General features: G+C 39.7%; 1 protein-coding gene across 1 annotated transcript in view; it reads right to left on the reverse strand.

Annotated features, from left to right (window-relative positions):
• PEPD (peptidase D) overlaps nucleotides 1-26175 on the reverse strand; it is a 217489-nt gene that overhangs the window by 132897 nt on the left and 58417 nt on the right. Inside the window, exons 8-9 of the mRNA XM_048870777.2 lie at nucleotides 20041-20116; nucleotides 17746-17792 (exon numbers count right to left, since the gene is read on the reverse strand). Of these exons, the coding sequence (XP_048726734.1) occupies nucleotides 17746-17792; nucleotides 20041-20116 (123 nt within the window). The remainder of the gene's footprint in view (nucleotides 1-17745; nucleotides 17793-20040; nucleotides 20117-26175) is intronic.

Raw genomic sequence — 26175 nt, forward strand, 5'->3', positions numbered from 1 at the left:
GACAGAATGGGGGTTTAGGCTCAAATCGAAGTCAGAGCCCAATCTTAGTGTGCAGTGTAGACGTATCTTCAATGTCATGGGACCCAGCTATATCTGAGATGGCCTTTTCTCTCATGCTTCACTGAAGTAATCATCATGGGTGGAATGCTCTTGTTGCCCATCCCCAGAGCTTAACTGCAAGAGTCAAGTGATATAGCAGTAATCCCTGCAGCTCATGCTTGTGTTCACTTTGCAAAAGCCCTTGAACACATAGTGCAAGTTTCATCAGACTTTTACTGTAATTAATGAACAAGGAGTTGCCTGTCACTGAGGGGGTGTGTGTGAAAGGGGGAAGGTAAGGAAAGGAGCAGTCTGATGTGTGTGTACACTAGCCATTTGAATTGATTTTAATTTTTGCATTGACACCTACATACTTTGGCTTTGGATGAATTTGGTTCAAGCAACTCATGACCATCAGAGACAGAATACAGGCTCTTGAGAACAGAATGGCTGAGCCAGAGGAGCTAAAATAGACAAAAGTAGACAGATGAGACTTTCAGGGACACAGTAGAGAGGTCCCACCTCCAGTCTGATAGCTTCTGTACTGTTGAGGAAGTTGAATGTCTCAGAAGGAGACCATCACGCTGAAGAAAGGAAACTGATCTCATAGTTGGGACGCTCCTTCCAGATGATGTTATAATATCCTCTTGAACTGAAGACACCCCTCCAGGGAGGGAACTCCACTTATTAGGAAGAGACAGGTAATAGTAATGGGTGATTCAATTATTAGAAATATAGATAGCTGGGTTTATGATGACCATGAGAAAAGCATAGTAAATTGCTTGACGGGTGTGAAGGTCGCAGACCTCTTAAGACATCTAAATAGACTTATGTGAAGTGCGGGGGGAGGTCCCAGTAGTTACGGTACATGTAGGCACCAGTGAGAAAGGAAAAGGTAGGAGACAGGCCCTGCATGCCAAATTTAGGCCATTATGTAAGAGATTAAAGTCCAGGATCTCCATGGTAGAATTCTCTGAAATGCTTCCAGTTCCACTCGCAGGGCCAGTTTGACAGGCAGAACTGTAGGGTCTCAATATATAGATGAGACGATGGTAACTGGAAGAAGGATTTGGGTTTATGAGGAACTGAGGAATCTTTTGGGAAAGGAGGAGTCTATACAGGAAGGCTGGGCTCCACCTAAACCAAAACCGAATCAGATTGCTAGCCTGTAAAATTAAAAAGGACATGGAGAAATTTTTAAACTAAGGGCTGGGGGAATATTCCTTAGAGAAGCATTTATTAAAAGGGATACTCTATATCCTAATAAAGAGGAGAGGATAGAAGAACAGGTAGGAACTAAAGAGAAATAGTCAAATGAAAAAGAGCCCCATTGAATTATGTCATATGAAGACAGACAACTAATATAGACAAATTTTATAGGTGCTTGTACACGTATGCTAGAAGTCTAAATACTAAGATGGGTGAACTTGAGTGCTTGGTATTAAATGAGGATATTGATAAACAGACATCACAGCAACTTGGTGAATAAGAATCAATGGGATGCAGTAATACCAGGATACAAAATATACAGGAATGACAGAGAAGGCCATGCAGGTGTGGGATTGGCACTAAATGTGAAAGAAAGCATACAAATACAATAAAAAAATCTTAAATGAAGCAAACCGTACCACAGAACCTCTATGGACAGAAATTCCACACTTGAACAACAATAGTACACGAATAGCAATATACCACCAACCACCTGACCAGGACGGTGACATTGACTGTGAAATCAGGGAGTTGAGAGAGGCTATAAAAACAGCAAACCCAATAATAATGGGGGATTTCAACTATCCCCACATTGACGGGGAACATGTCATTTCAGGATGGGATGCAGAGATAAAGTTTCTAGACCCCATTAATGATTGCCTCTTGGAGCAGTTGGATCCCACAAAGGGTGAGGCAATTCTTGATTTAGTCCTAAGTGGAGCATAGGATCTGACCCAAGAGGTAAGTATAGCTGAACCACTCAGTAATAGGAACCATAATGTAATTAAATACCAAAGAACAACCACAATAACATTTAACTTCAAAAAGGGGAACTACACAAAAAATGAGGAAGACACTTATAACGGAAATTAAAAGGAATAGTCAAAAGCGTGAAATGCCCACAAGTTGCATGGAAACTATTTAAAAACACCATAGTAGAGGCTCAAACTAAATGTATACCCCAAATCAATACAGAAAGAGGACTAAAAAATGCCACAATGCCTAAACAGAGTAAAAGAGGTGATTAGAGGCAAAAAGGCATCCTTTTAAAATTGGAAATCAAATCCCACTGAGGAAAATAGAAAGGAACAAACTCTGGAAAGTCAAGTGTAAAAATATAATTAGGCAGGCCAAAAAGAATTTGAAGATCAACTAGCAAAAGATGAAAACTAACAGCATAATTTTATTTAAGTATATCAGAGGCAGGAAGCCTGACAAACAATCAGTTGGGCCACTGGACGATTGAGGTGCGAAAGGAACCATTGGAGAGACGCTAAATGAATCCTTTGTAAAAGCCTTCAAAGCGGAGGATTAGAGGGAGATTCCCACACCTGAGCCATTCTTTTTACGTGACAAAGCTGAGGAACTGTCCCAAAGTGAAGTGTCAGAGGACTTTTTGGAACAAAAGACTGGCAGTGGATGTGTCATTACACAAAGTAAAACTATTTCCCCATGTTTATTTTCCCCCCTACTGTTCCTCATACGTTCTTCTCAACTGCTGGAAATGGCCCATCTTGATTATCACTACAAAAGGTTTGTTTTTTTTTTTCTCTCCTGCTGGTAATAGCTCACCTTAACTGATCACTTTAGTTACAGTGTGTATGATGACATCCATTGTTTCATGTTCTCTGTGTGTGTGTATATATATATCTATCTATATCTTCCTACTGTATTTTTCATTGCATGCATCCGATGAAGTGGGTTTTAGCCCACGAAAACTTATGCTCAAATAAATTTGTTAGTCTCTAAGGTGCCACAAGTACTCCTGCTCTTTTTGCGTATATAGACTAACACGGCTGCTACTCTGAAACAGGACTAGATCGTATTCATCCAAGAGTTCTGAAGGAACAAATATGAAATTGCAGAACTATTAACTATGGTAGGTAACCTATCACTTAAATCAGACTCTGTACCAGATGACTGGAGGATAGCTAATGTAATGCCGATTTTTAAAAAAGGCTCTAGAGGCAATCCTGGCATTTACAGGCCAATAAGCCTAACTTCAGTACTAGGCAAATTGGTTGAAACTATAGTAAAGAACAGAATTATTAGACACATATATGAACACAATATGTTGAGGAAAAGTCAACATGGCTTTTGTAAAGGGAAATCATGCCTCACCAATCTATTAGAATTCTTTGAGGGTGTCAACAAACATATGGACAAGGGTGCTCCAGTTGATGTAGTATACTTGGACTTTCAGAAAGCCTTTGACAAGGTCCCACACCAAAGGCTCTTAAGGAAAATAAGCAATCATGGGATAAGAGGGAAGGTCTTCTCATGGATCAGTAACTGTTAAAAGATAGGAAAAAATGGCAGGAATAAATGGTCAGTTTTCACAGTGGACAGAGATAAATAGCAGGGTCACCCAAGGATCTATACTGGGATCTTATTCAACATATTCATAAATTATCTGGAAAAGGGGATGAACAGTGAGGTAGCAAAGTTGGCAGATGATACAGACTGCTAAGTTCAAAATCCAGCAGAGTGTTTGGGACACCTATGCCCTATAAGGCCTTCCATAGTGCAACTTGGTCAACTGAATCAAATGCACCCTTAAGATCAAAATAGGCCATGTGCAGGGGCTTCTTGAACTTGCAATGTATCTCCAATAACAAGCGGAGGTCCAAAATGGCATTTAATATGGACCTGTTCCTCATAAAGCCTGACTCTTAAGAAGTGAGATCACAATACCATCCTTCCAGGCAGTTGGCAAGGTTCCAGTTCTCCACACCAGGTGAAAGATGCCCAGAAGTGATTCTGCTACAGAGTCAATAGCACATTTTAGCAGCTCTTGAGAAATGCCATCAGTGCTGGCTGCACATCCATTTTTCAGTTTGCAGATGGTGTGCTTTACCTCGCCCAACATTGGTGCATCAATACAAGTGTCATGCTATGGAAGGCATTAAAGGGCCTAGGTGTCCCAACCACTCTGCTGGACTTGATTAGCGAATTGCATAATGGAACCACTGCCCCTAAACATCTTGGGAATCAGATGTCAGCACCTTTTAAATCAGTATCTCATGTCAGGCAGAACTGTGTCTTGACCCCTGCACTCTTTTGTTGGGCAATGGATTTCATAATGCAGCATTCCGTCAGATCTATAGGCATTGACTGGTGATCTCTTACTCTCAGATCTTGACTATGCGGATGACATTGTTCTTCTAGTACACAGGTTTCACAAGGCAATCCAGCAAATGGAGTAGTCAGCAGCTAAGGTTCCATGTTTTGTGGTCAAAGGCAAAGCTTCAAAATCTAGGATCAGGTCCACCGGCGACCCCTATCTCTTTGAATAATGAAACTGTCAAAGCAATTTCCAGATGCTATTTGGGTTCTATACTCACTAGTTCGTCCAACTCTCACATGGAGGTTCTCCACTGGACTGGCATCACAGCGTCTGCCATGAGTCGTTTACAACAAAACAACACCATCTCAGCATAACAACCAAAGTTCAGGATCTATTCCAGCTGTATCCTCTCTGTACTGCTGTACAGTTGCAAAACATGCACACTATGCCACTCAGACTGTGCAAAGCTTGAGGCTTTCCACACAAAATGCCAACATTGTATATTGGGCATAAAGTGGAATGACTTCATTTGTAATGCAGATGTTTACGGTTGCACCGGGCTACAGACTACTGGGGCCATTGTCTGCAGACAACATCTGATGCTTTTCAGACACGTCACATGAATGCCACAACATATTCCGGTAAACTCCGTTCTCTGGATGGCTTGCAACATACAGGAAAAAAATTCCACCAACCAAAGGGTGGAGGCGGCCCAGAGGCTGACCCCCTAATACATGAGTGCATCAAGTCTGTTCCAACATTAGACTCTTGGCCCGTCAAGCCCTTGTGGCCACACAGGAACAGACCAAACGGTGAACGAACGCTATGGCCAACCATTTGGCTAAGGACTGAAGAAAAGTTAAGTCCAAAGCTGACTGTGAAGAATTACAAAAGGGATCTCACAAAACTGGGTGAGTGAACAACAAAATGGCAGATGAAATTCAATGTTGAGAAGCGCAAAGTAATGCACATTGGAAAACATAATCCCAATTATACATACAAAATGATGGGGTCTAAGTTAGCTGTTACTGCTGAAGAAAGAGATCTTGGATAACTCTCTGAAAACTTCTGCTCAATGTGCAGTGGAAGTCAAAAAAGAAAAAGGAATGTTGGGAACTATTAGGAAAGGGATAGAAAATACAACAGAAAATATCATCATGCCACTGTGACGCTGGCAGACCAGGTGTCAGAGACCTCAGACCAATTCACTGGTGTATTAGTACAGATCAAATTGATAACATATAAGGATGTATTTGGTGTTTAAACTTCATGAAAGCTAATGGGCTGTTACTTGCATTGTTTTCACTTATCTATATACCGTTATAATGGAGTAGCAGCAAAAATTTACACTGTGTATACCCCTGTAATTAAATAACCCATAAAATTTGAAAGAATGCAAATGAAGAACTTTAACAGAAAAGTGCAATTTCAAAGCAAATGGTCATTTTGTGTGATGATCGGAGGTAAAAAGACTAAAAATGCATTCCTCACTCTCTGCCAAAGGAAAAGCCCACCGGGGTAGTGACACTGTCAGCTTGTTTACTGTGAGAAGAAGCTATAAGTATGGATTCAAGGAAAGATTCTGGATCTCTGAACTGTTTGGACACTTACAGTGAAGTGTACCAGATGCAAAGAGAATATTTCCAGAGACAATCTGGGTACCCTGAAAATACTTTTGGGAAACTGGCAGTTTATTACATCACTGCCACCATTTGAAATTACAAACTGTGACTCACCAGTTCATATATTTTACCTGCTTTAACTTCTCAATAACTCATTTCCTTTTCTTAGCCAATTCTACAGTAAACTAACTACAGGCTTATTAGCTACCAGAGTTGTCTTAGGTGAAGATCAAGAACAGCGGTTCTCAAACTGTGGGTCGTGACCCCCAAAGTGGGACACAATTCTTTGATGGGGTCGCCAGAGCAGAAAGCCCCAGCTGGGAGCTCTGCAACCGGCAGGGGGTTGAAGCCTCCTGCCCTGAGTGGGACGGCAGGTAGGGGGTCACAATTTTTTTTTAAAGTCCAAATGGGATAGCCAGCACAAAAAGTTTGAGAACTAGAGTACCAGTTGATCTGGGATAAATGACTGGTCCCTTAGAACTGGGAGCAACCTGCTGTGATGTGATTTTTGCTTTTAGTGATGTTTTATCACGAAGTCCAGTTTGTCTGGGTGGCAAGATAGTCTGGAGAGTCTAAAGGGACTGTCTGTGGTAAGACTGGTATAGCAATCCAGGAGTTCACATTTGTCAATGGCTTAGTGAAATCTAATTAATTATAGAACACACCATCAGTTTGGGGCGTCTGCCCTGTTTTCTGACAATCTGCCCTGAGGTAGGCACTCACAGTCAAGAGCCACTCGACAGTGTGACAGCCGCTATATAAATCCATGGTGCACCCACACCTTCAATACTCTGTGCAGTTCTGGTCAGCCCATCTCAAAAAAGATATTAGAATTGGAAAAAGCTCAGAGAAGGGCAACAAAACTGATTAGGGGTACTGAACAGCTTCCATATGAGGACAGATTAAAAAGATTGGGACTGTTCACCTTAGAAAAGAGACAACTAAGGGTGGGGGAAATATGACAGAGGTCTACAAAATCCATGAATGGTGCGGAGTAAGTAAGTGTTATTTATCCCTTCACATAATACAAGAAGCAGGGGTCTCCCAATGAAATTAATCAGGAGAAGGTTTAAAACAAACATAAGGAAATACTTCGCACAACACACAGTCAACCTGTGGAACTCATTGCAAGGGCATGTTGTGAAGTCCAGAAGCATAATGGGGTTTAAAAAAGGATCCAATAAGTTGATGGAGGATAGGTCCAACAATGGTTATTAACCAACATAGTCAGGGATGCAACCCCATGCTTGGAGTGTCCCTAAATCTTTGGCTGCCATAAGCTGATACTGAATGATAGGAGATGGATCACTGTTCTCTTCGTTACCTCTGAAGCATCTGGCACCAGTCACTGTTGGAAAACAGGATACTTGGCTAGATTGGTCTGACCCAGTATGAGCATTCTTATGATAGATTCATCTTAAAAATCTAGATAAATGAAGTAGTTCCCCCTCAATCTCTTCCTAAAAAGGATGTAGGCTTGTTAGAGGCGGGTATCAGGCCAATGGAATCCCCACTCCACCCTCTTCCTCCCTTCTAGACTGATAGTTGTAGATGTAGATTCCCCCCCCCCTTTTTTTTTTTTTTTTTAAATCCAAAACAGTTCACTCATTCCTACTGGGTATCAAATGCTAGCGTGTGTTCCTAGGCAACACTGTGCTCACTCCACTTTCTCCCCATCTGTCACTGGAAGACAAGGAAATTTATTTCTCAATACACAATGCACCAAATGAGTGAGTGCTTCCAACTTGGGTTTCCCAGATGTGTATGATGTATTCTCTGCCAGATCCAGCCTTCTATTTTGTTTTCAAAACAAGATATAAAATATAGATTAAAAATTTTACTTTTGAGTTGTTGATAAAAGACAGATTTAAAAAACAAGCTTAAATCAGAAATATCTTATAGATGCAAAGACTAAACACTGATCTTCTTACCAGCAGATATGGAAACATTCTTTTAGAATTACTGGGGTTAAACTTTTTCCTGACATTTATAATATTCAGTGCTGAAAAAAACTCACTGTAAAGAATAATTGCTCCCACAGGGACCAATCCATGGGTCATAGTTTTATGCACTTGACTGCAACAGAGCCTCGAATGAGATTTTCTATAACACAGGGACTTAAGCTTGCAGCAGAATCACGTTTGCCCTAGCTCTAGAAGCTGAGCTAAAGTACCACTTCTGCAGCGTAATTATCTAACATAGAACCATAGGGAAATTTCATTATTCAGAAGAATAAATAGGGTAAAAACAAATGGTTTTTAATTTAGCCAATTTTGATATTCCAGATGTATTTTCATTTTTTCTATGCAAGTTTCAAACCATGGGAGGGTGGATTTGCCTCTAAGAAATAATTAAATTACTTAAACTTTCATCTTTAGTTATGCTTCCTAGCAAATACACAGCCACCCCCACAACACATAGTACAAACGAGTGCTATTCAGTGACCCAAAATGCCAACATAATCACCACTGGCTGTACAGAGAAATAGCTATGGTTCAGAATCTTTATTTCAGTTTCAAGTTGAATATTTGAGGTTCTGAGTGTTGTACACAATACACTATAAGAAAGCCCTTACTGTACTTCTGAGTTAGTACTAGTAGTTTAGACTTCCAAATGAGAGTTTAATTTACCCCTTGATGCTCTTTTTGAATACTTTAATTATTCTTAAGAAAGAGCTTAGTGTTCTTTCATATTGGAGATGTGAAACTATTCCCCTGTGGGTAATAAAGACCATTACACTGAGTAGGTGCTCACAATATGTGAACAAACAATTTAACTCTCACTGTAGTAAAAATAATCAAAATTATTCTGGGGAGAGGGCCTGAAGAAATAAGATTTCCTGTACATGTTTTACAGACATCATCAGCGCTGTGATTAATTGAGAAATACTATTGTGGCATAATGGCTTTGATTCCATAGACCATCACATTTCACGTGGTTTTTTTTCCATGTCAGAGTAACAAAATTTATTGTGTGCATGGGGGCATGGTGGCAAGTGGGGAGCAGAACCTCATTTTCTTTGCACTTTTCTAGAATGTTTTTGATATTACGAAGGTCAGCGTGTGACAAGTTGTTATTAATGACAATCTTAATATTCTACACATTCCACTCTGAAGTTGTCAGGACTTCCATTGACAGAGCACAATTATGTACCAGCTCTGGTCACAGAAAGAAGAGGAACAAATACAAAACATTAATCTCTCCAGTTACACAGCAATTAAAGTGCATTTTAAAACTTAGTTCATAATGCAAATAAAGCCTCACATATGGTAGCATCTTTATTTTTGACTTGTCTGAGCAGGCATGAAGAAAACCCACAGCAAATGAATAATTAGCTGAGCCTGCTGTCTTTTACAATGAGTTCCATTTCATATATCTGCAATCTTAGCTTGTCATTAGTAATGCTAATTAGCTCAATATGTCATCCTGATGCTAGATTCAATAAAAATTGAGGACATCACTAATGTGAAAAGAAAACTGCTGCTTCTTCTACTACTGTAGACATGTTTGAGTCTACATGTATTCAAAGAAAGAACTACAGGTTTATATCGCTGGTCATTTTCAATCAGACTGAAAACCTAGATAAAAATCAAGGCTCTGTACCTTTTGGCCTCTAGAAAGGTAAGCAACAGAAAAATAATAATGAAATACTGTAAGTGCCAAAAAGTTATAATAGAAGAGTGTCAGACAGTACAATGACATAACTTTAAACTTGGATCTAACACATTAGATATTAGGAAAACCTTTTTAATTACAGTAAAAGCTGTTTTATCCGGCACTTCACCAACCAAAAAGCTCTATAAACCGGCATTTCTGATCTTCATTAAATTCCAGTTTATAGTCTGGTTAGTGTGGGGCTGATGGAAGGTTGAGGCATGGGAGCGGTTTCAGGGTGCCGGATCCAGGGGACGACCTGTCCCTTCTGCTCCTAGGCAGAGGTGTGGCAGGCGGCTCTGAGCACTGCCTTCGCCCTGCCCGGAGTGGTGCCTCCACACTCTCATTGGCTGCGGTTCCCAGCATCAAACCAAGAATGTCTATATCACAACCTTCTACAAAAAAAGTTGCACGGTACTCAGTATTAAGTTCAATTTGTAGTAAATCTTTCTATTACAGTTATACATAGCAACGCAGTCATGAACAAAGACTCCATTGCGCTAGGTGCTGTACAAACAAAAGATGGTCCCTGCCCCAAAGAGTTTATAATCTAATCTAACATAGTGAAAAGTTAAATCCATGGTGTTAAAACTCTAGAAGAGCTCCCCATGGTGGACAGTTACTGCAGGATCCCACAAGCTGTCTGTCTCTCTCTGGCTCTAGGCCTCTAGACACACTCTGGATGCAGATCCTGTATCTGACACCTCTCAGCTGTGAAGAACTTGAAGTCCAATTGCCTAGGTCCTGAAACTAGTGCTTGTTCTTATAAACCTCTCCAATAGTTAATACATGCTCCCAGAGTTCCACTGAAGCTGTGTATCCTCTGCTTTACTGTTTGTCTCTTTGGGACTAAGGCAGTGAAAGCAAGCACCACAGAGATTCTACAAAGTAATCTGTAAACACACACACACTTTACTCTTAGACAGCACAACATATAGACCTATGAAAAACAAGTCCTTCACACAAATCCCAGCCTCAGTTTCCTCATCAATCAAAGAGCCCTTTGGGATTTGGTTAGTGTCTTTTTTGGAAGGTCCAGGATTCCTCCTCTCCTTTTATTACTACACAGCCTTGTCTGCTTCTGGGCCTGCTTTGCAGAGCTGGATCTTCTGGGTGTCATCTGGTACTGACATTTGAATAGTGAATCCTTCAGGTTAACAACTCTGGGTTGATTTGTATTGTTAGTCTTCCAGTAGGTGCAAGAATTTTTCCTGATACCTCACTTGAGGTTTCAGCACAAGTTGAAGGGTAAAAGGCATAAACGTATGGACAGTATAGTCTTATAATTAAAATGGCATTCACAAAACAAAATGGAGTTTGCAGATTGGCCCAGATGCATGCAGATATGTACTAAACCATCCCACATAGTATATGACAGAATTCTGTAGCATTATGGACACAAGATAAAACAAGAAAAAATTTAAAGAACAACATTTACTCCCCTCCATACACATATTTCAGGCTATCTTTATACATCCCACAAGAGAAAAAACAGGGGGTGGGAGGGTACATGCACAATCTTTAAAAATTATACAACAGGACACCTACAGTTTTCAACAGTTTTAGGGACCAAAATGCCTCCATGCCACTTCCACAGTACTAACAACTCCTAACTGTAAGATACATAGTACCACTGACAGTCATGGAACAATGTAACATCTGTTCCTGTATCAGAAGCTATTATCAGCTGAATTTACCTGTTCCTCCATCTTCTAGAAATTTTGGGGTTTTTTGTGCTACTTCTGTTGTAAGTAAATGGAATGAAGTCATTTTTATTTACTAAGCATGTATATAAAACATGTTGAGGAATTACTAGACTACCCAAAATGAAATTCAAAGTTTGTAAATTGAGCTTAGCATGAAAAATTAAATACAAAAAGTTTAGCGATCAATTGCTGTAGTGAGCAATACGATTTCCCTGGAACATTTAAAGAACAAAAGCAAATAAAAGATGGAAAGTAGAAAATCCAGAATCCCTGTTTGGCAAAATGGAAATTCCCAAAGGAAACTAAAATGGGTCTTGCTATTTTCCCTTTTCTAGAGAAATAGCATTTCAATTTGTTCCAGTGAAGCAGAAGAGAGAGATAAATAAAAGATGAGAGCTGTAATCCGTGAAAGTGCTTGCAGTTCTTCACAGATAGGGGAAATTTAACATTGACAGATATGACAGCAACTCATCTCATAGTTTAAACTCTGACTTGGAAATCAGGGACAACACTGAAAAGAATATAGGATAAAGAACTCAAATCCGTTTGTCAAGCTGTGAAGTGGAGTAGGGAGTAGAAATATACTGTAAATACTGCAAGCCAGGAAAGAAAAATCTCTCTAGTAATCTTCTCAGTATTTTATTCTTAATGTCACTGCCATGAGACAGTGGGTTTTAATTATCTTTATTTTTAAGCTTATTTCTTATTATTTTTATTATAGTAGCACTTAGAGGCCCCAAATGAGACCGGAGCCCCATTGTGCTAGGCACTGTACAAGCATTTAGAGCAGAGGTTCTCAAACTGTGGTCCGTGGACCACCAGTGGTCCGCGAGCTCCATTCAGGTGGTCCGCGGATAGTTCGGATATGAGAGAATGAAGGGCCACCCACCTAATTAGTGGAGCTGCATAGGCCTGGCTCCACTAATTAGGTGCCTGGACCCTGGAGAAGACGCACATGTACAGTGAGGTGGTGGCCTTGGGGGGAATAGGAGGTAAGTGGGAGGGGGCAGTGGGGTGAGAAGAGGGGGTGGGGGGAATTTGGAACTTGCAGGGCTACAGGTGCCAGAGAAAGAGGTGACTTTCCCCAGCTCCAGGGCTGCAGCTGCCTGGGAGAGACGGCCCTCCTTCCCAGCCTCAGCTCTGTGGCTGCTGTAGTGGGGGAGAGGGAGAAACCCCGCACATTCCCAGCCCAGATTGGTGGCTGCCGCAGTGGGGGAGACCCCCCTGCTTCCCAGCCCCAGCTAGGGGGCTGCCATGGTGGGGGAGAGAGGGCACGTCCATCGCATTAGAAAGCTAAGACTACTAATATTAAAATATGAGTTGTGTGCTTTTATTTGTAGAACCAAAAAATGTTTATTATTATTAAGGTTTTTTTATATAGCGCTTTTATCCAAAGTGCTTTACAATGGTTAGCTAAGGGTACAAACAACGTTTGGAAAGATTATTAAGTAGTCCACCAAGACCCTAAGCAATTTTCAAATGATCTGCGGAAAAAAAAGTTTGAGAACCACTGATTTAGAGACAGGCCCTGACCCCAAAAGAGTTCAAAGTCTAAGTAGACAAGGCAGACAAAATATGCAGGAGGGAAAATAGAGGAAGAGAGACAGAGACAGATGGATGAAATGACTCATCCAAGTTTACACACCAGATCAGTAGCAGAACTGGTACTAGAATCCACTGGCACCGGCAGCCACATCACACGTTATGCGAGGTACACATCATTCATAGAGGTGATGAGGAGCAGCTCTGGCCCCCCCATCAGGTTTGGCTCTGCCGACCCTCTGTCATGACAGAGGGGCCACAAAGCCAAAGCACCAGGCAGTGGGTGGCCAGCGCTGCTCCTCCTATCAGCTGTCTTGCGGCCAGCTCCTACACCAGGGCTCTGCCCAGCCTTGCCCCACTTCCAGCCTGTGTCCTCTCTCAGGGATTGGGAGTGAGACTGCACCTGAGCAGGCAGATGCTGAGTGTGGTGGAGAATCCGCAGGCGCAACACCAGGATCAGCAACCACAACAGGTATGGCTGCACAGTGACTGGTGGTGTGTACCATGGGAAAAATTTCTAAGGGAGGAGTGGGGGGCCTGATAAAACTGAAGCTTCCAGAGTGCGAGTCCAGTGCTCTATCCATTGGACAAAGCTGTCTCTTGAAAGGTTTGGCAGCCTTTTCTTATTATGCTGATTCTGGAAGGGAATGTGCAATACAATTCAGGGTCTACTCATCCACATCCAATAACTTCCACGGAAGACTCATGGCGATGGCAGCTCCCTGCTAAAAGGTGAATGACCCTCATATAAAGCATATGACAGTACTCAGCTCTTGTGCCACTAAGGGTATAATTTGAATTAACAGTGGTAGATCAAAATGGTAGGATCAATCAAATTTCTTTCATTCCTCACAATTCGCCTCCCCGTATTTCATTGGGAACTGTGCCCACACACATTTCAGGACAGGATTAGGACCCTAGAGTACAATCTAGCCCAAAGCTGTCTGCACAACAGCTTTGCAATCCTCCTGGTCTCCACAGCTACAAAGGATTCAGAAGTGGCTACATAAACTGGTATCCAACTATCCAAGTCCTACCTTCAGTTTATGTCTTTAATTAATTAGACATAATTAAGCTGTCCTGGACATAATCTGTCCTGTTATCAGGAGCAACGTTGAGTACACTATAATTTAATGTGCACAGAAGGGTATTTGCTAGGGACTTTACAGATATAGACCCAGATAGGTCCTTGGTCTGAGGAGCTTACAAGCAAAATGGACAATATGCAGGAAGGAAAAGGGGAAAAAAATCAATACACAAAACAGCTAATAGGATTGCGCCTATGATAAAGTACACTGGTTCTTCTCTACATGCTTCCTCTATTACAGCAACGCATTTTTGTACTGTTTTATAATCAAATCAAACTGACAGAATATAAAGTAAAAAGAAAGATATCAAATTGTCCTTCTCTTCCCATAAGAAATAAAAACTATAAGAGGGACAAAGTTTAATATTTACAAAGTCAAATTATGAACCAAACAAAAACAACAGATGAAAAGCAGTAACCTGGAGGCTAGTGAACATGGATGGGTGCATAGGAAAGGTCAGATACTGGCATAATTTCAAAAGGTGATAAAATAGATAATCATAGCTTCCTAATTAGCACTTTCAGCTGAAATAGTTTTATAGATACAGTACATTAATGTAGGACAGCTTGACTGAACTGCTGGGCTTTTATTACTTCCTCACGTCTCCTCCCATGCTAAACAGATCTCTGGTAACCTTTTGTTGTAGTTCAACATAATGTATTAGCTGTACTACAACTTGATCGTAAAGAGCTTTTTCAATTAAAATACCAGACAATCACAATTATTAATTAACAATGCCAGAGCAAATCCAAAGCATGATCTACAGAAACAGTTTTATGTTCAACTGAGCATGCTTTGAATCACTATTTGTAGATAAGTGGCATGACTGTCTCTCTAAAGTTAACTGATCAGTTATTAAACTTAAAGAACAACAAGTTAAAAAAAGGGGGGTTGACTGTGCCTGAAGTTAAATATGCTGATATTTTGATATACCTCTGTACTAATGTGTTACTGGTTTAACATTATTCACTAAGCCTTAATCATACAGAATATTTTCAGCATATTTATGAAGTTAGCTTTCCACCCTTGTAATAAAAAAGGATGATTATCTAGAGAGTTTACCATGATTTACTATACTTCCTTCCAATTAATTCTCAGAGAATGATCCAAAAAAATCACAGAAATGGAAATATACTCTCTTTATATTGCTTATTATATAAGAAGTTTTCTAGACTATTATAAAACTTTCTGCTATCCCCTACATCTCAGAGGGAGGGATATTTGATCAAAATACCAAGGGAAAGACAACCCCTCAGGACCTGAAAGGAGGGGAAAAGAGCTAGCATGACTACCCCATTCCTCCTGCCAGAAGGCAGGTGTAGATCATGTGTGTTCACACAGGTACACACACAGTAAAGCAATATGAAAAAAGTGTTTTATAAAGCAGTTTTCCAAGACATATATATGTAAGGGTCAGAGTCTGTTTTCAAACATCTTCACACAAAACCTACAGCCATGGATCGGATTTGTGCACATGTACACAAAGGTGGAATTTGGCAAAAATAGTTCAGAAAGCCATCATAGTGATAACTAAATTCCTTGGATGCGGGTGTGGGAGAGTGAAAAATAACTTCTTCAAGCAGACAAACTTCTTTATTCTCTTAAAGAAAGTTTGATCTGCTTTGATGATAATTCTGATAACTTACATAGCAATGAATCTGTGCTACTATCTAAGGTATATATTTCTGATAGATTAAGTGGCAGGGTGCAAGCTGCTTGTTGCTGAATAACAGAATCAACAGCTTAGAAGGCCACTGTGTATGTTCTTGATATCTTTCTATACACATTTTTAAAATTCTTTGACATTTCATATATTAGACTATATTAACTGGTGTATTTCATGCAGTCTGAGTAATCTCATGGGCTCTTTCTAAAATTGTATTTCCTTATACTTTATTGACATGCCTCCTACCCAAAAGGGTTCAGAAATTTTTAAAATTATTCACTTTCTTCTTTTTGGAATAGTGATCAGATGATGAAAGCTGAAGCATGCAAGATATTCTGCATAATAGTGGAAGCTCAAGTTCTAACTGTAGTTATCCAGTGTGATAACAAAGGCCGACATCATACAGGTAGCCCACTGAGACCCCTTTCATCATAGAATGACCTCAACCTCTTTCAAAAAGTCTTATGTATCAAAATGGAAGAACAGAAGGCAATTTTAAAAGGGTTTAATAGGCAGTTGCCTACATCCCTTTTTATCATCATCAGCAAGTAATCTGTTGAAAATGGCAATGTATGGGAGAAGCTAGCTACAGAGAAAAGTGAGAAATGAGAAGCTCTGCCCTGGAATATAGAGTGTGTATTTGAATCCCTCATGCAGTTTTAAGACTGGATTACCAGAATCATAATGTTCAAAGGTGCTAGGAGTGAAATCCTGGCACTACTGAAGGCATTCATAGATCTTCCACTGACTTCAGTGGAGCCAGAATTTTACTGTAGGTGTTTACAGTTGGGAATGGGTCAACAGAGTTTGAGAGGCTGAGGCACACATATTATGAGCTGTTCCCCGTTAGATTTTTGCAGGATATGTAATTGTACTCAGCAAAACAGTTTAACACATATTCAATAAAGCAGGTACATTTTATTAAAATATTGTATTATTTAGAAATAACTTTCTAAATAATATGCTTGCCCATATTGTTTACTCTTCAGTAGAATTAGAGGCCTTATGCCCCAATTCTTAAAGATATCAAATATCAAGTTCTCTTGATCTTCCTTATTTTGACCTGCAGTTGACTTCTGTAGTATAGAAAAATACAAGTCATTCTGGAATCTGCAGACAACTGTCAAGAAAGACAGATGTCTGAAAAACATCTCACAATTTGTAAGTACTTTGAAGATGGAAAGCACTGTGTAAATATTATTGCTACAATGGACATTTTTATAAAGCAATTTTGAGGACAGTTACATTGCTGATGAGTAATGGATGAAACTTGTGATAAAGAAGTTGAAAATTTATCACCTTCATATCTAGACATGCCACTAGTCTATTCAATTAACAGAAGTCAATCCCTTGTTTAAATGGCTGTCCAGTACTCTAAATCTGGTACCATCCTAAAATGCTCCCATTTCAAATTCACCTTTTCTTTCGGTGGTTTGGTAAACACTGTTGCCTTCTAGCTTCAGATTTCATTTGTTGCATTATTCCTAGTATACTGTATGACAAGCTTCATTATGGTTTCAGGCAAGGTCAAAAGACAGAAATAATGTACCACATAGTGCATGTTATTAGTGAATACATAGGTACATGCACAGTACTCCAAATGATTTGTCTCAAGAAATGTGATAATACCCACTAACTAATGTGAGAGTAAGAGGATGAGCCCCTCATCCTTCCATCACAGGTCAAGCATACCTGTGCTTACCATAGGGTAAGCAGGGCTGCCTCTAATTGTAGCTGAAATGTAACTGAGCACCTCGGAACATTTTATGAGCGTCTCAAATACTCATATGTAGCCCTGTAAGCATAACAGGCATAATGGCAATGTTTACCCCTAAAACTTTTATTGGATACATTCAATCAATAATACGGCTATTTTGTAAAGTTTCTGTAAATTACAGAAAGTCTAAGAACAGAATTATTCTGCACTAAATCATATCCAAAGATAATCAACCACCATCAAAGACATGGCTGAAACTGATCAAATGCCTCTGGTAAATAATAAAAATAATGCTTCAGACACAATCTTGAAACAGCAATGAGCTCTCAATCTCCCTTCAGTCAACAATATTGCTTTTCCTCAACTGTTGCTTTTACTGTTAACATAAATACTTTTTTCTATTTTTATCAAAAATGCAGAAAGAGGAGCTCTTACCTCTCCATCTCATATTCTTTCATACCCACTTTTACTGCCTTCATTACCTATGGAATACATATTAACATGGGACATTCTTAGTAAGAAGGTATATTAAGATAATATCACTTATGACTGATTTTCAGAGAACCTATATTTTAAAAACATATTATATACATCATTTACCTATACATCTATATTAAAAATATAATTAGAAATATATGAAAAATCAGGTTAGAAATCAAACTCTATTATTATTTTAATAGTTATGAATAGTTTCAATTTCATGCAATAAAATAAGCTCAGTAGTTTTAAGTGTACCTGAATAAAGTGACATGGATAATCAAAATACTACCAAGTCAAAACTTAATTCTGAAAGCTCTGTTGGATTTGGGTTCACTTTTGTAAAACACGGAAGGAAGTGAAATATGGAACAGCTTTAAAAATAATTTAATTACAATACTATAATCACTGAAAAAAGTAACTGAAGTTGACATGTGGTTTTTCTCCCCACAAGAGATTCCACATCTGGATTTTGTTATCTGAAACGAAGACGTTCATTGAGATATTTTATTTTAGCAGTTTTCTTTCATTGACCGTTGCCTTTATTATGAAGGTTTTAGGCAGCTAGCTGCTAGAGATAAAAATCTCAGAAAGGACAGAATTGTTAAAAGGAGGATGATAATCAGGTGATTGAATCAAGTGATCACCTGCTGAGAATTAAAAATAAGTGCTCTTAGCTCAAAGAGGGATCCTAGAGTGAGGAGAAAGGAGGCTCTGCTGTGGCCAGCCAGGATATTAGTGGTCTAGGGCAGTGGTTCTTAACCAGGGGTCCACAGCCCCCTAGGGGGCCACAAGCAGGTTTCAGGGGGTCCACCAAGCAAGGACCGTGTTAGACTCACTGGGTCCCAGGGCAGAAAGCTGAAACCCTGCTGTGCAGGGCTGAAGCCCAGGGCCCTGAACCCTGCCACCTGGGGTTGAAGCCGAAGTCTGAGCAACTTAGATTTGCGGGGTCCCCTGTGGTCTGGGGCCCCAGGCAATTGCCCTGCTTGCTACCCCCTAATGCCAAACCTGGCTTTTATGCAGAAAACCAGTTCTGTTGGCACACATGAGCTGTGGAGTTTTTATAGAATGTTGGGGGGGAGGGGAGGGGCTTGCCTCGGGGGGGAAAAAAAAAGGTTGAGAACCCCTGGTCTAGGGAAGTCTCCCAGGAGTCAAGAGCATTCCAGAAAGGAGCACTCTGGAGACCGTGTCCCAAGGGCAAAAGACGTTTGGGCCCATGGAGTGGGGCTAGGAAAAGAGCTATGAGAAAGTCTCTTCAGAGAGGCTATGAGGCCAAAGCAGGGATAATCAGAGGGAACTGGGCAGCAGACAGGGGAGGAGTTTGAAATTTGGAAGTAAGGGAAATGAGGACAAAAGAAGGGTTTCAGACTGTAAGGGCCAAAAGAACTGTATATTTTGTGTGGACTTAATAAATTAGGCTCCAAGAGGGGGAACATTATGCTAAAACTCCTGGCTGCAAGTGAATTAAATTAAGAACCCAGAGGAGAATTAAGACCAGACAACCATGTAGCGGCAGGCTTCACTGGAGTCTGTCATTGACTTCTCTCCTCAGAGAAGAAATTCACATGCTATAATAGTATAAAAATGTCAACAACTTATGGCCTTTGACTGAAAGTCTTACTGCTGGCCCAGTGTTGTGTGAAGTTAGCAACTGAGACAGACTCACTCCCAAAGACCTCAATTGAAACAGTGGGTCTGAGCTAAAATTCCTCCTGACATTCAACCGAGCATGGGCGGGCATTTGCCCTATCCCAATCTGACAGTCTCAACAATGAGGGGCTCATCCTCTGCTGAGCTGATCAATATTCTCTACCAAAGGCAATGAAAAACTCTCACAAAGAGCAACTGCTGACTGTCTCAGGCTACAAGCAATCCGGACTATGCAGACTGTGCACAGCCTCCAAAATTCTGACCTCACAATGGAACAGGCTAGAAACCTGTTGGCCTCCTCCACAAGTGCATGGGAGTATACCTGAACATAGTAACTACATAGATTGCAAACAGTCACCATCCACTGACACTCCAGCCTCCTGCCCCCCAAAAACTTCATTTCCTCCACATCATAAGTGAGCCAGTGAGCTCAAGGACAATGTAAGGTGTATTATAGGGTTATAATAGGAGGGCTATTATCCTCCTCTTTCTATCCAACTCTTCCATTATTTCATTACTAAGCAATTCAGGTTGATGGGAACATTTTCTGAATACTACAGTTACACTAAGAGCAAAAATTATTAACAGTAAAGGATCCATTACCTCTTTATGAGCTTCACTGGATATTTTATTGGTGTACCGCAGAACTTCCAACTCCATGTCTGTCTTAATCACCCGACTTCAAAGAAAAGAATACAAGGAATGAGGTTAGGTTAGTCATTTTTCATGCAAGTCAGCAGACTAACAACAGAATAAAACAAACAAAAAAAATAACCAAGTGAAATAATATAAACCTATGTTAGAATTAGACCAAATATGCTTCGAAAGTGAAACGATATTGTAAGTAACAGGACATAAGGAACATTTTTTGATGAAAATGTTTTGTTGGCATTAATTTGTCATTAAGACAGCAAGCTTGCAAAGGAAGTCACATGCATTTTAACAGACTTGCATTATTTTAATAATATTGAGCATAAACTTTGCCCAATCAACATTTTCTAACAGTGTACATTAACTACAAAAATGAATTGCTTTTCTCTTAGTTATGTCTCAAACACTATTTCAAACAGAACATTTCTACACCTTATTTATTTTTAACACAATACAAAACTGTTTTACATAATGGAATTTCCCATGGCTCCATGTGCTTGTATGCAGCACAACCCAAACTCCTTTTTATTTTCAGTGCATCAAAGAAAAAACAAACAAGATGGTCATTTGATATAAAAGAGTATATGAGATCCCAAAAACAAAAGGAAAAAAGTAACTAAGGCCACTCTACCCATTCTCTTTATGTATTTGTTTCCTGACAGAGTTCTTGTTTCCAAGCAATACTCTGGTATAGAATATTGTATGTGTATACACTTATGAGTTTCATGACTCAAAATTCTTGAGATTAGTTAAAAATATACTTTTAATTACAGGCTATGGTGCTTTTTATTGCATGTTTCAAGTAAAAAAAAGTAACTTTGATATGATCTACACTGTGCAGGTAATTGCATATTCTTCCATTAAAACTGCATTCTTTTTTACACATTAAGGATTTCATGTTTTCACACCATTCATATGTTCATCTCAAAAGCAACCCTAAAGTGCATTTTTTATACTGTCAAAGCAGAGAGCACTGCCCATATTAGAGCTATATCTATTGAGTTTTGTGGACATCTTTAAGTTTTGTTTTCAAATTTAACTTAAGCGTGCATTGATTGTAAATTATCATAATTCAACAATGTACTGAAATTGTCACATTTACCCTTTTTATTTTAACCTTGCTGTGTTTATGCTATTTTGGAATAACAGTATCTACATTTGTAGGCTTGGAAGGATTAGATTTTTAAATCAATAAATGTTGGTAAATATCAGTTTTACCATACACACACACAAACCAATGAAAATTTATTGATTTAAGAATATTTAATTTGTGTATTTTATATGTTGAAAATATCTGTTTTAAGAGTTATAAAGCTTTAAGTTTTCAAATCTCAACGTCTGCTGTCATTAAATACTTGCCTGCCTCCTAACAATTATCCAAAACTGTGAAAATTTAAGTCAATAAAAATCTTAAAAAATGTTTAAAAATAATCAGCCTTATTTGTCAACATTATTTTTTTAAAAATTGAATTCTGCCAAGCCTAAATATTTGTGCTCCCGTGGCTTGCTTTAATGAAACTCAGAAATTGTTTATTCATCCAACATGTGTGTGACAGGAGAAGTTCTCCATAGATTTGACTGCAAATCAAGAATTATTTGAGATGGTGGGACATAGTGCATTTCATTCACAAATAATATTTATTGGTGACAGTCAAGGCACCTTCATAAAACTGCTGATACAGATTGAAATTCTATTATAAACAGAAACATGGTAAAGGGGAATAGGTTAGATTTTTCTTGACAGCTTAGGAAATAACACAAAATAATTATTAAGCACAATGAGAATTTTACCACTGGCATAAACCATTCAAAAATAGCAGCAAAGAGTCCTGTGGCACCTTATAGACTAACAGACGTATTGGAGCATAAGCGGACTCTTTGCAGCTTTTACAGATCCAGACTAACACGGCTACCCCTCTGATACATTCAAAAATAGTGTTTTAGAATGGATGAAAAACCAGAAGAATAATTCTAGAATGGTATAAAATATTCCCATTCCAAGTACAGATGAGGAGATTAATTGCTCTATTTTGGAGAAGGGACATGGAATAGCAATTTAACTATATTCTTGTTAGATTGAGGGAGTAACAGTTTATTGATTTCTGATAGTGTTCTTTGGAGTACCAAAGGTGCTAGTCGGACAATTTAAGACCTGTTTGATCTGCCTTTTTATTGCTTTCAATATACAGTATACATCTGTAATCTGTAGGTGCCTCACAAATAGTTTATTTCATAGTTTAATGTCTAATCTCTACTGCGATCAGCTCCTGATAAATTACTAACTGCTCAACTACATATACAAACAGTATGGACTAAAGCCCACTCTACCAGAATAGATCACAAAGCTTTATTGTCAAGACATTTATTTAAAACTTTATGTTCTGCTTTGCATGATAACTTTTATGTTGTCTTTTGCATAAAGGAGATCATATTTAGCATTAGTTTTATTTATAGGCATTTCTGTGGCATTTGCCACCCTTGTTTCTAGGTATTTAAACACTGCAACTGTAAGGAAATATCCACTCACTTGGAGAGCCATCACAAGGCCCTCCGCACTACACAAGTGCTGCTTTTGATTGCCATGAGGGGAGGTTGCAGGCAGTGCAACTGCCCAGAGGCCTCTGCACCTCAAGCCACAGTGGTGGTGGTAGTGGTGATCTATAAAAGACCGCAAAAAACTTCCTCAGATGGGGTTGTTGGGCTACCAAATTTATGATTACATGGCTCAAAACCTCCAGGTATGGATTGCAGAAGGACAGCTGACTATATTCCAACCAGCAGATTAGGGTAACAACCATGGAGGGGCTTCAGCCTGCTTTGTGGGCTTTGGGTGCACGATATTCCTTTCTCTTCCTCTAAGCCCGTAGTCATTTCCCTGCACAAAGTCCAGTTTCTCTGGCTTTCTGTAAAGAGCAGTGAGTTTCACATTGCAAGAAAAGCCAAATGGTGAAAGTCCTACTATTCTCAATTATTAATATTTATACTTTTTAAGATAATTATCCTTAGTAAGGAGAAGAAAATATTGTATTTGTGTACTATATATGCACTTAAGCATCCTATTAAAAACAGCTTGTGGCCAAATATGCATACTTGCATTGATATTTGAATGGGGAAAAAAATCGCTTACTGGCTCAAGCTAATGCAACTGCAGAATATACATAGTTGGTATGTAAACTGAGCCTCAGACTAACAGCTAAATTACTGAAAGCAGTCAATTAAAAAAATTCCACACACGTGTATGATTTTTTTTTAAAAAAGCTACTGTTAGATGTAACCTATAATTACTAAAACTAGAATAGAGAAAGATTTTTTCCTATCGCCCCTATTCACTCATACATATACTTTATGCTTTTATATGCACTTTCTGCATAGGCAGTTTCTCCTCTTTGTGGGTCTTTCACACAGCAACGGGGAGAGAAAAACTTTAAAATAGAAACACTGTGGTGCCTGAAACTAATTTTAACTTTTCAATTGGCTAAATTTCAAAACTGTCATGCCCAACATACCAAGCACCTACTCTCTATTAATGAAGTGATCCAAACAAGTCATTAGCATGACTACGGTATAACTTAATTGTGAATTCCTTAGATGCTGTATTCTGGTCTCCAGAGACATATAAACATCCTGTTTTCTAATTTATTTGCTTCTCTTTGTATGTGCAAAAATGTATGAGTGATCTGGGTCCCTTGGAAAGTAACTATATGGGTAAAAAAATCAAAGCAATATATCAATCCTATTTATATTTAATGTAAATCTCTTAGCTGCTTTCCATGGCAGAATTGTATCTTTTTGAACTGTGTGCGCAACTCACTCTTTGGTCACTTCATCTGAAGTCTTGCATTTTGGGCAAGTGCTAGCAATTTACAACTGGCCTATATATGGAGGCTCTAGATAAGCAACAAAATCACACAGAACTGAGTTGCCTTGATCCTTTCAGAATTCTGCTGTTACGTTCTACATTTAATTTTCAAAAGCCACTTTTTCCACAATAGTGTTATATTTATGTCAGTTAAGTTCTCTCTCTAGGATTCAGTTCAAATAAGTGTTAAGAATTTCAAAGAAAGAGTTTAAACTCTAACTCTTCAAACCTATTTATGTGCATTATCTGATATAAATATTTCATACGCTGTTTATTGTATCTTCAAAAATTAGTCCATAATTATAAGGGAGTATGTAATCTTGCAATAAAAATTCCCATATCCAGTAGTATGCTAAGGAGCAGCATTAAAGATCTGGGACAACCCAAAATCTAAATTTACTGGGTTTTATGAGTTTAAGGTTATAATTTATTTTATAATAATTACTCAGTTAGAAGAATGAATTAATGCAAACTACTATGCTATGGAAATACTTTCATTAAAGCAATGAAAAAAAATTAAAGCTGAGTAAGAGAGTAAAAAATTGTTACCTACCTTTTCATAACTGTTGTTTTTCGAGATGTGTTGCTCATGTCCATTTCATTTTAGGTGTGCGCACTGACATCCATAGTCATCAGAAATTTTTGCCTAGCAGTATCCCTAGAATCAGCTGTGGCACCCCCTTGAGTGCTGCACTCATGCGCTGGTATATTAGGCACTGCTGGTCCCACGCCCTTTCAGTTCCTTGTTGCCAGCAACTCTGACAGAAGGGGCAGGAGGGCAGGTAATGGAATAGACATGAGAACACATCTTGAAGAACAACAGTTACAAAAAGGTAGGTCACCATTTTTTCTTCTTCAAGTGCTTGCTCATGTTCATTCCATTCTAGGTGACTCACAAGCAGTATCCTCAGAGGTGGGCTCAGAATTCACGGTCTTGTGGCTTGCAGCACTGCTCTACCGAAGCCAGCATCGTCCGAGGCCTGCTGGGTAAGCGTGTAATGGGACATGAATGTGTGGACGGGCAACCAGTTAGCTGCCCTGCAGATGTCCTAGATAGGCTCTTGGGGTAGGAAAGCTGCCTCAGAGGCTTGCACTCTGGTTGAATGGGCGGTTACAAATGCAGGAGGGGGCACCTTTGCCTGATCGCAGCAGCAGCGAATGCAGGCAGTGATCCAAGAAGAAATTCTTTGAACAGATACTGGACAACCTTTTATCTTGTCAGCCACCACGACAAACAATTGCATCGACTTGTGGAATGGCTTGGTTCTTTCAAAGTGGAAGGCTAGCGCTCTCCTGACATCTAGGAAATGCAACCTAGTCTCCTTCTTCAATTATGTGACTATGGAAAAAAGACATGTAAGTAAATGTCCTGGCCCACATGAAACTGTGGCAAGAAAGCCAGGTATGGTCACAGCTGAACATTGTCTTTGTAAAAGACCGTAAAGAGTGGTTCCGAAGTAAGCGCCCTAATCTCAGAGACTCAGAGATGTTATTGCAACCAAGCATGTGACTTTCCAGGAAAGGAGAAGGAGAGAACAGGAAGCCAGAGGACCTTAATAGATGAAAGGGACAGGCCGTGGAGCTTGAGATGCAGAAGGTAGTCCAGGATTAATTGCGGCGAGGCCCGCTTGGGCCGAATGCCTTTATCTGAGGACCAACAAGCGAACCGCTTCCATTTGGTCAGGTAAGTTGATCTGGTGGAGGGCTTTCTGCTGCCCAACAGGACCTATTAGACACCGGCCGAGCACTCGTGCTCCTCCACATTTAACCACGCAGCAGCCAAGCCGCCAGGTGTAGCGCCGTCAGGTTCGGATGCAGAAGACTACCATTGTTTTGGGAGCAGAAAAGCATCTGACAGTGAGTCTCTGTCAATTCCCTGAATCAAGTAGAAAACATGGCACTTCTTATTCTGTCTGAATGTGAACAGGTCCTCCTGGGGAGTCCCCCACCTCTGGAAGACGAGGCTGACAACTTGTGGATGGAAGGACCACTCATGGTGAGAAGAGAAGGTCCTGCTGAGGCAATTGGCCCCGGGGAGGTGTGTGGCTACGAGATGTATGTTGTGTTGTACACAGAAGTCCCAAAGCCTGAGGGCTTCTTGGCAAAAAGGCAGATGATCTGGTTCCACCTTGCTTGTAGATACAGAACATAGCCTCTGTACGGTCCATCAGGACCTGTACCACCCTGCTTTTTATGTGAGGTAGGAAGGCTTGGCAGGCCAAGTTAAC

Source organism: Caretta caretta, chromosome 12, assembly GCF_965140235.1.
Source record: "Caretta caretta isolate rCarCar2 chromosome 12, rCarCar1.hap1, whole genome shotgun sequence".
NCBI lineage: Eukaryota > Metazoa > Chordata > Testudines > Cheloniidae > Caretta > Caretta caretta.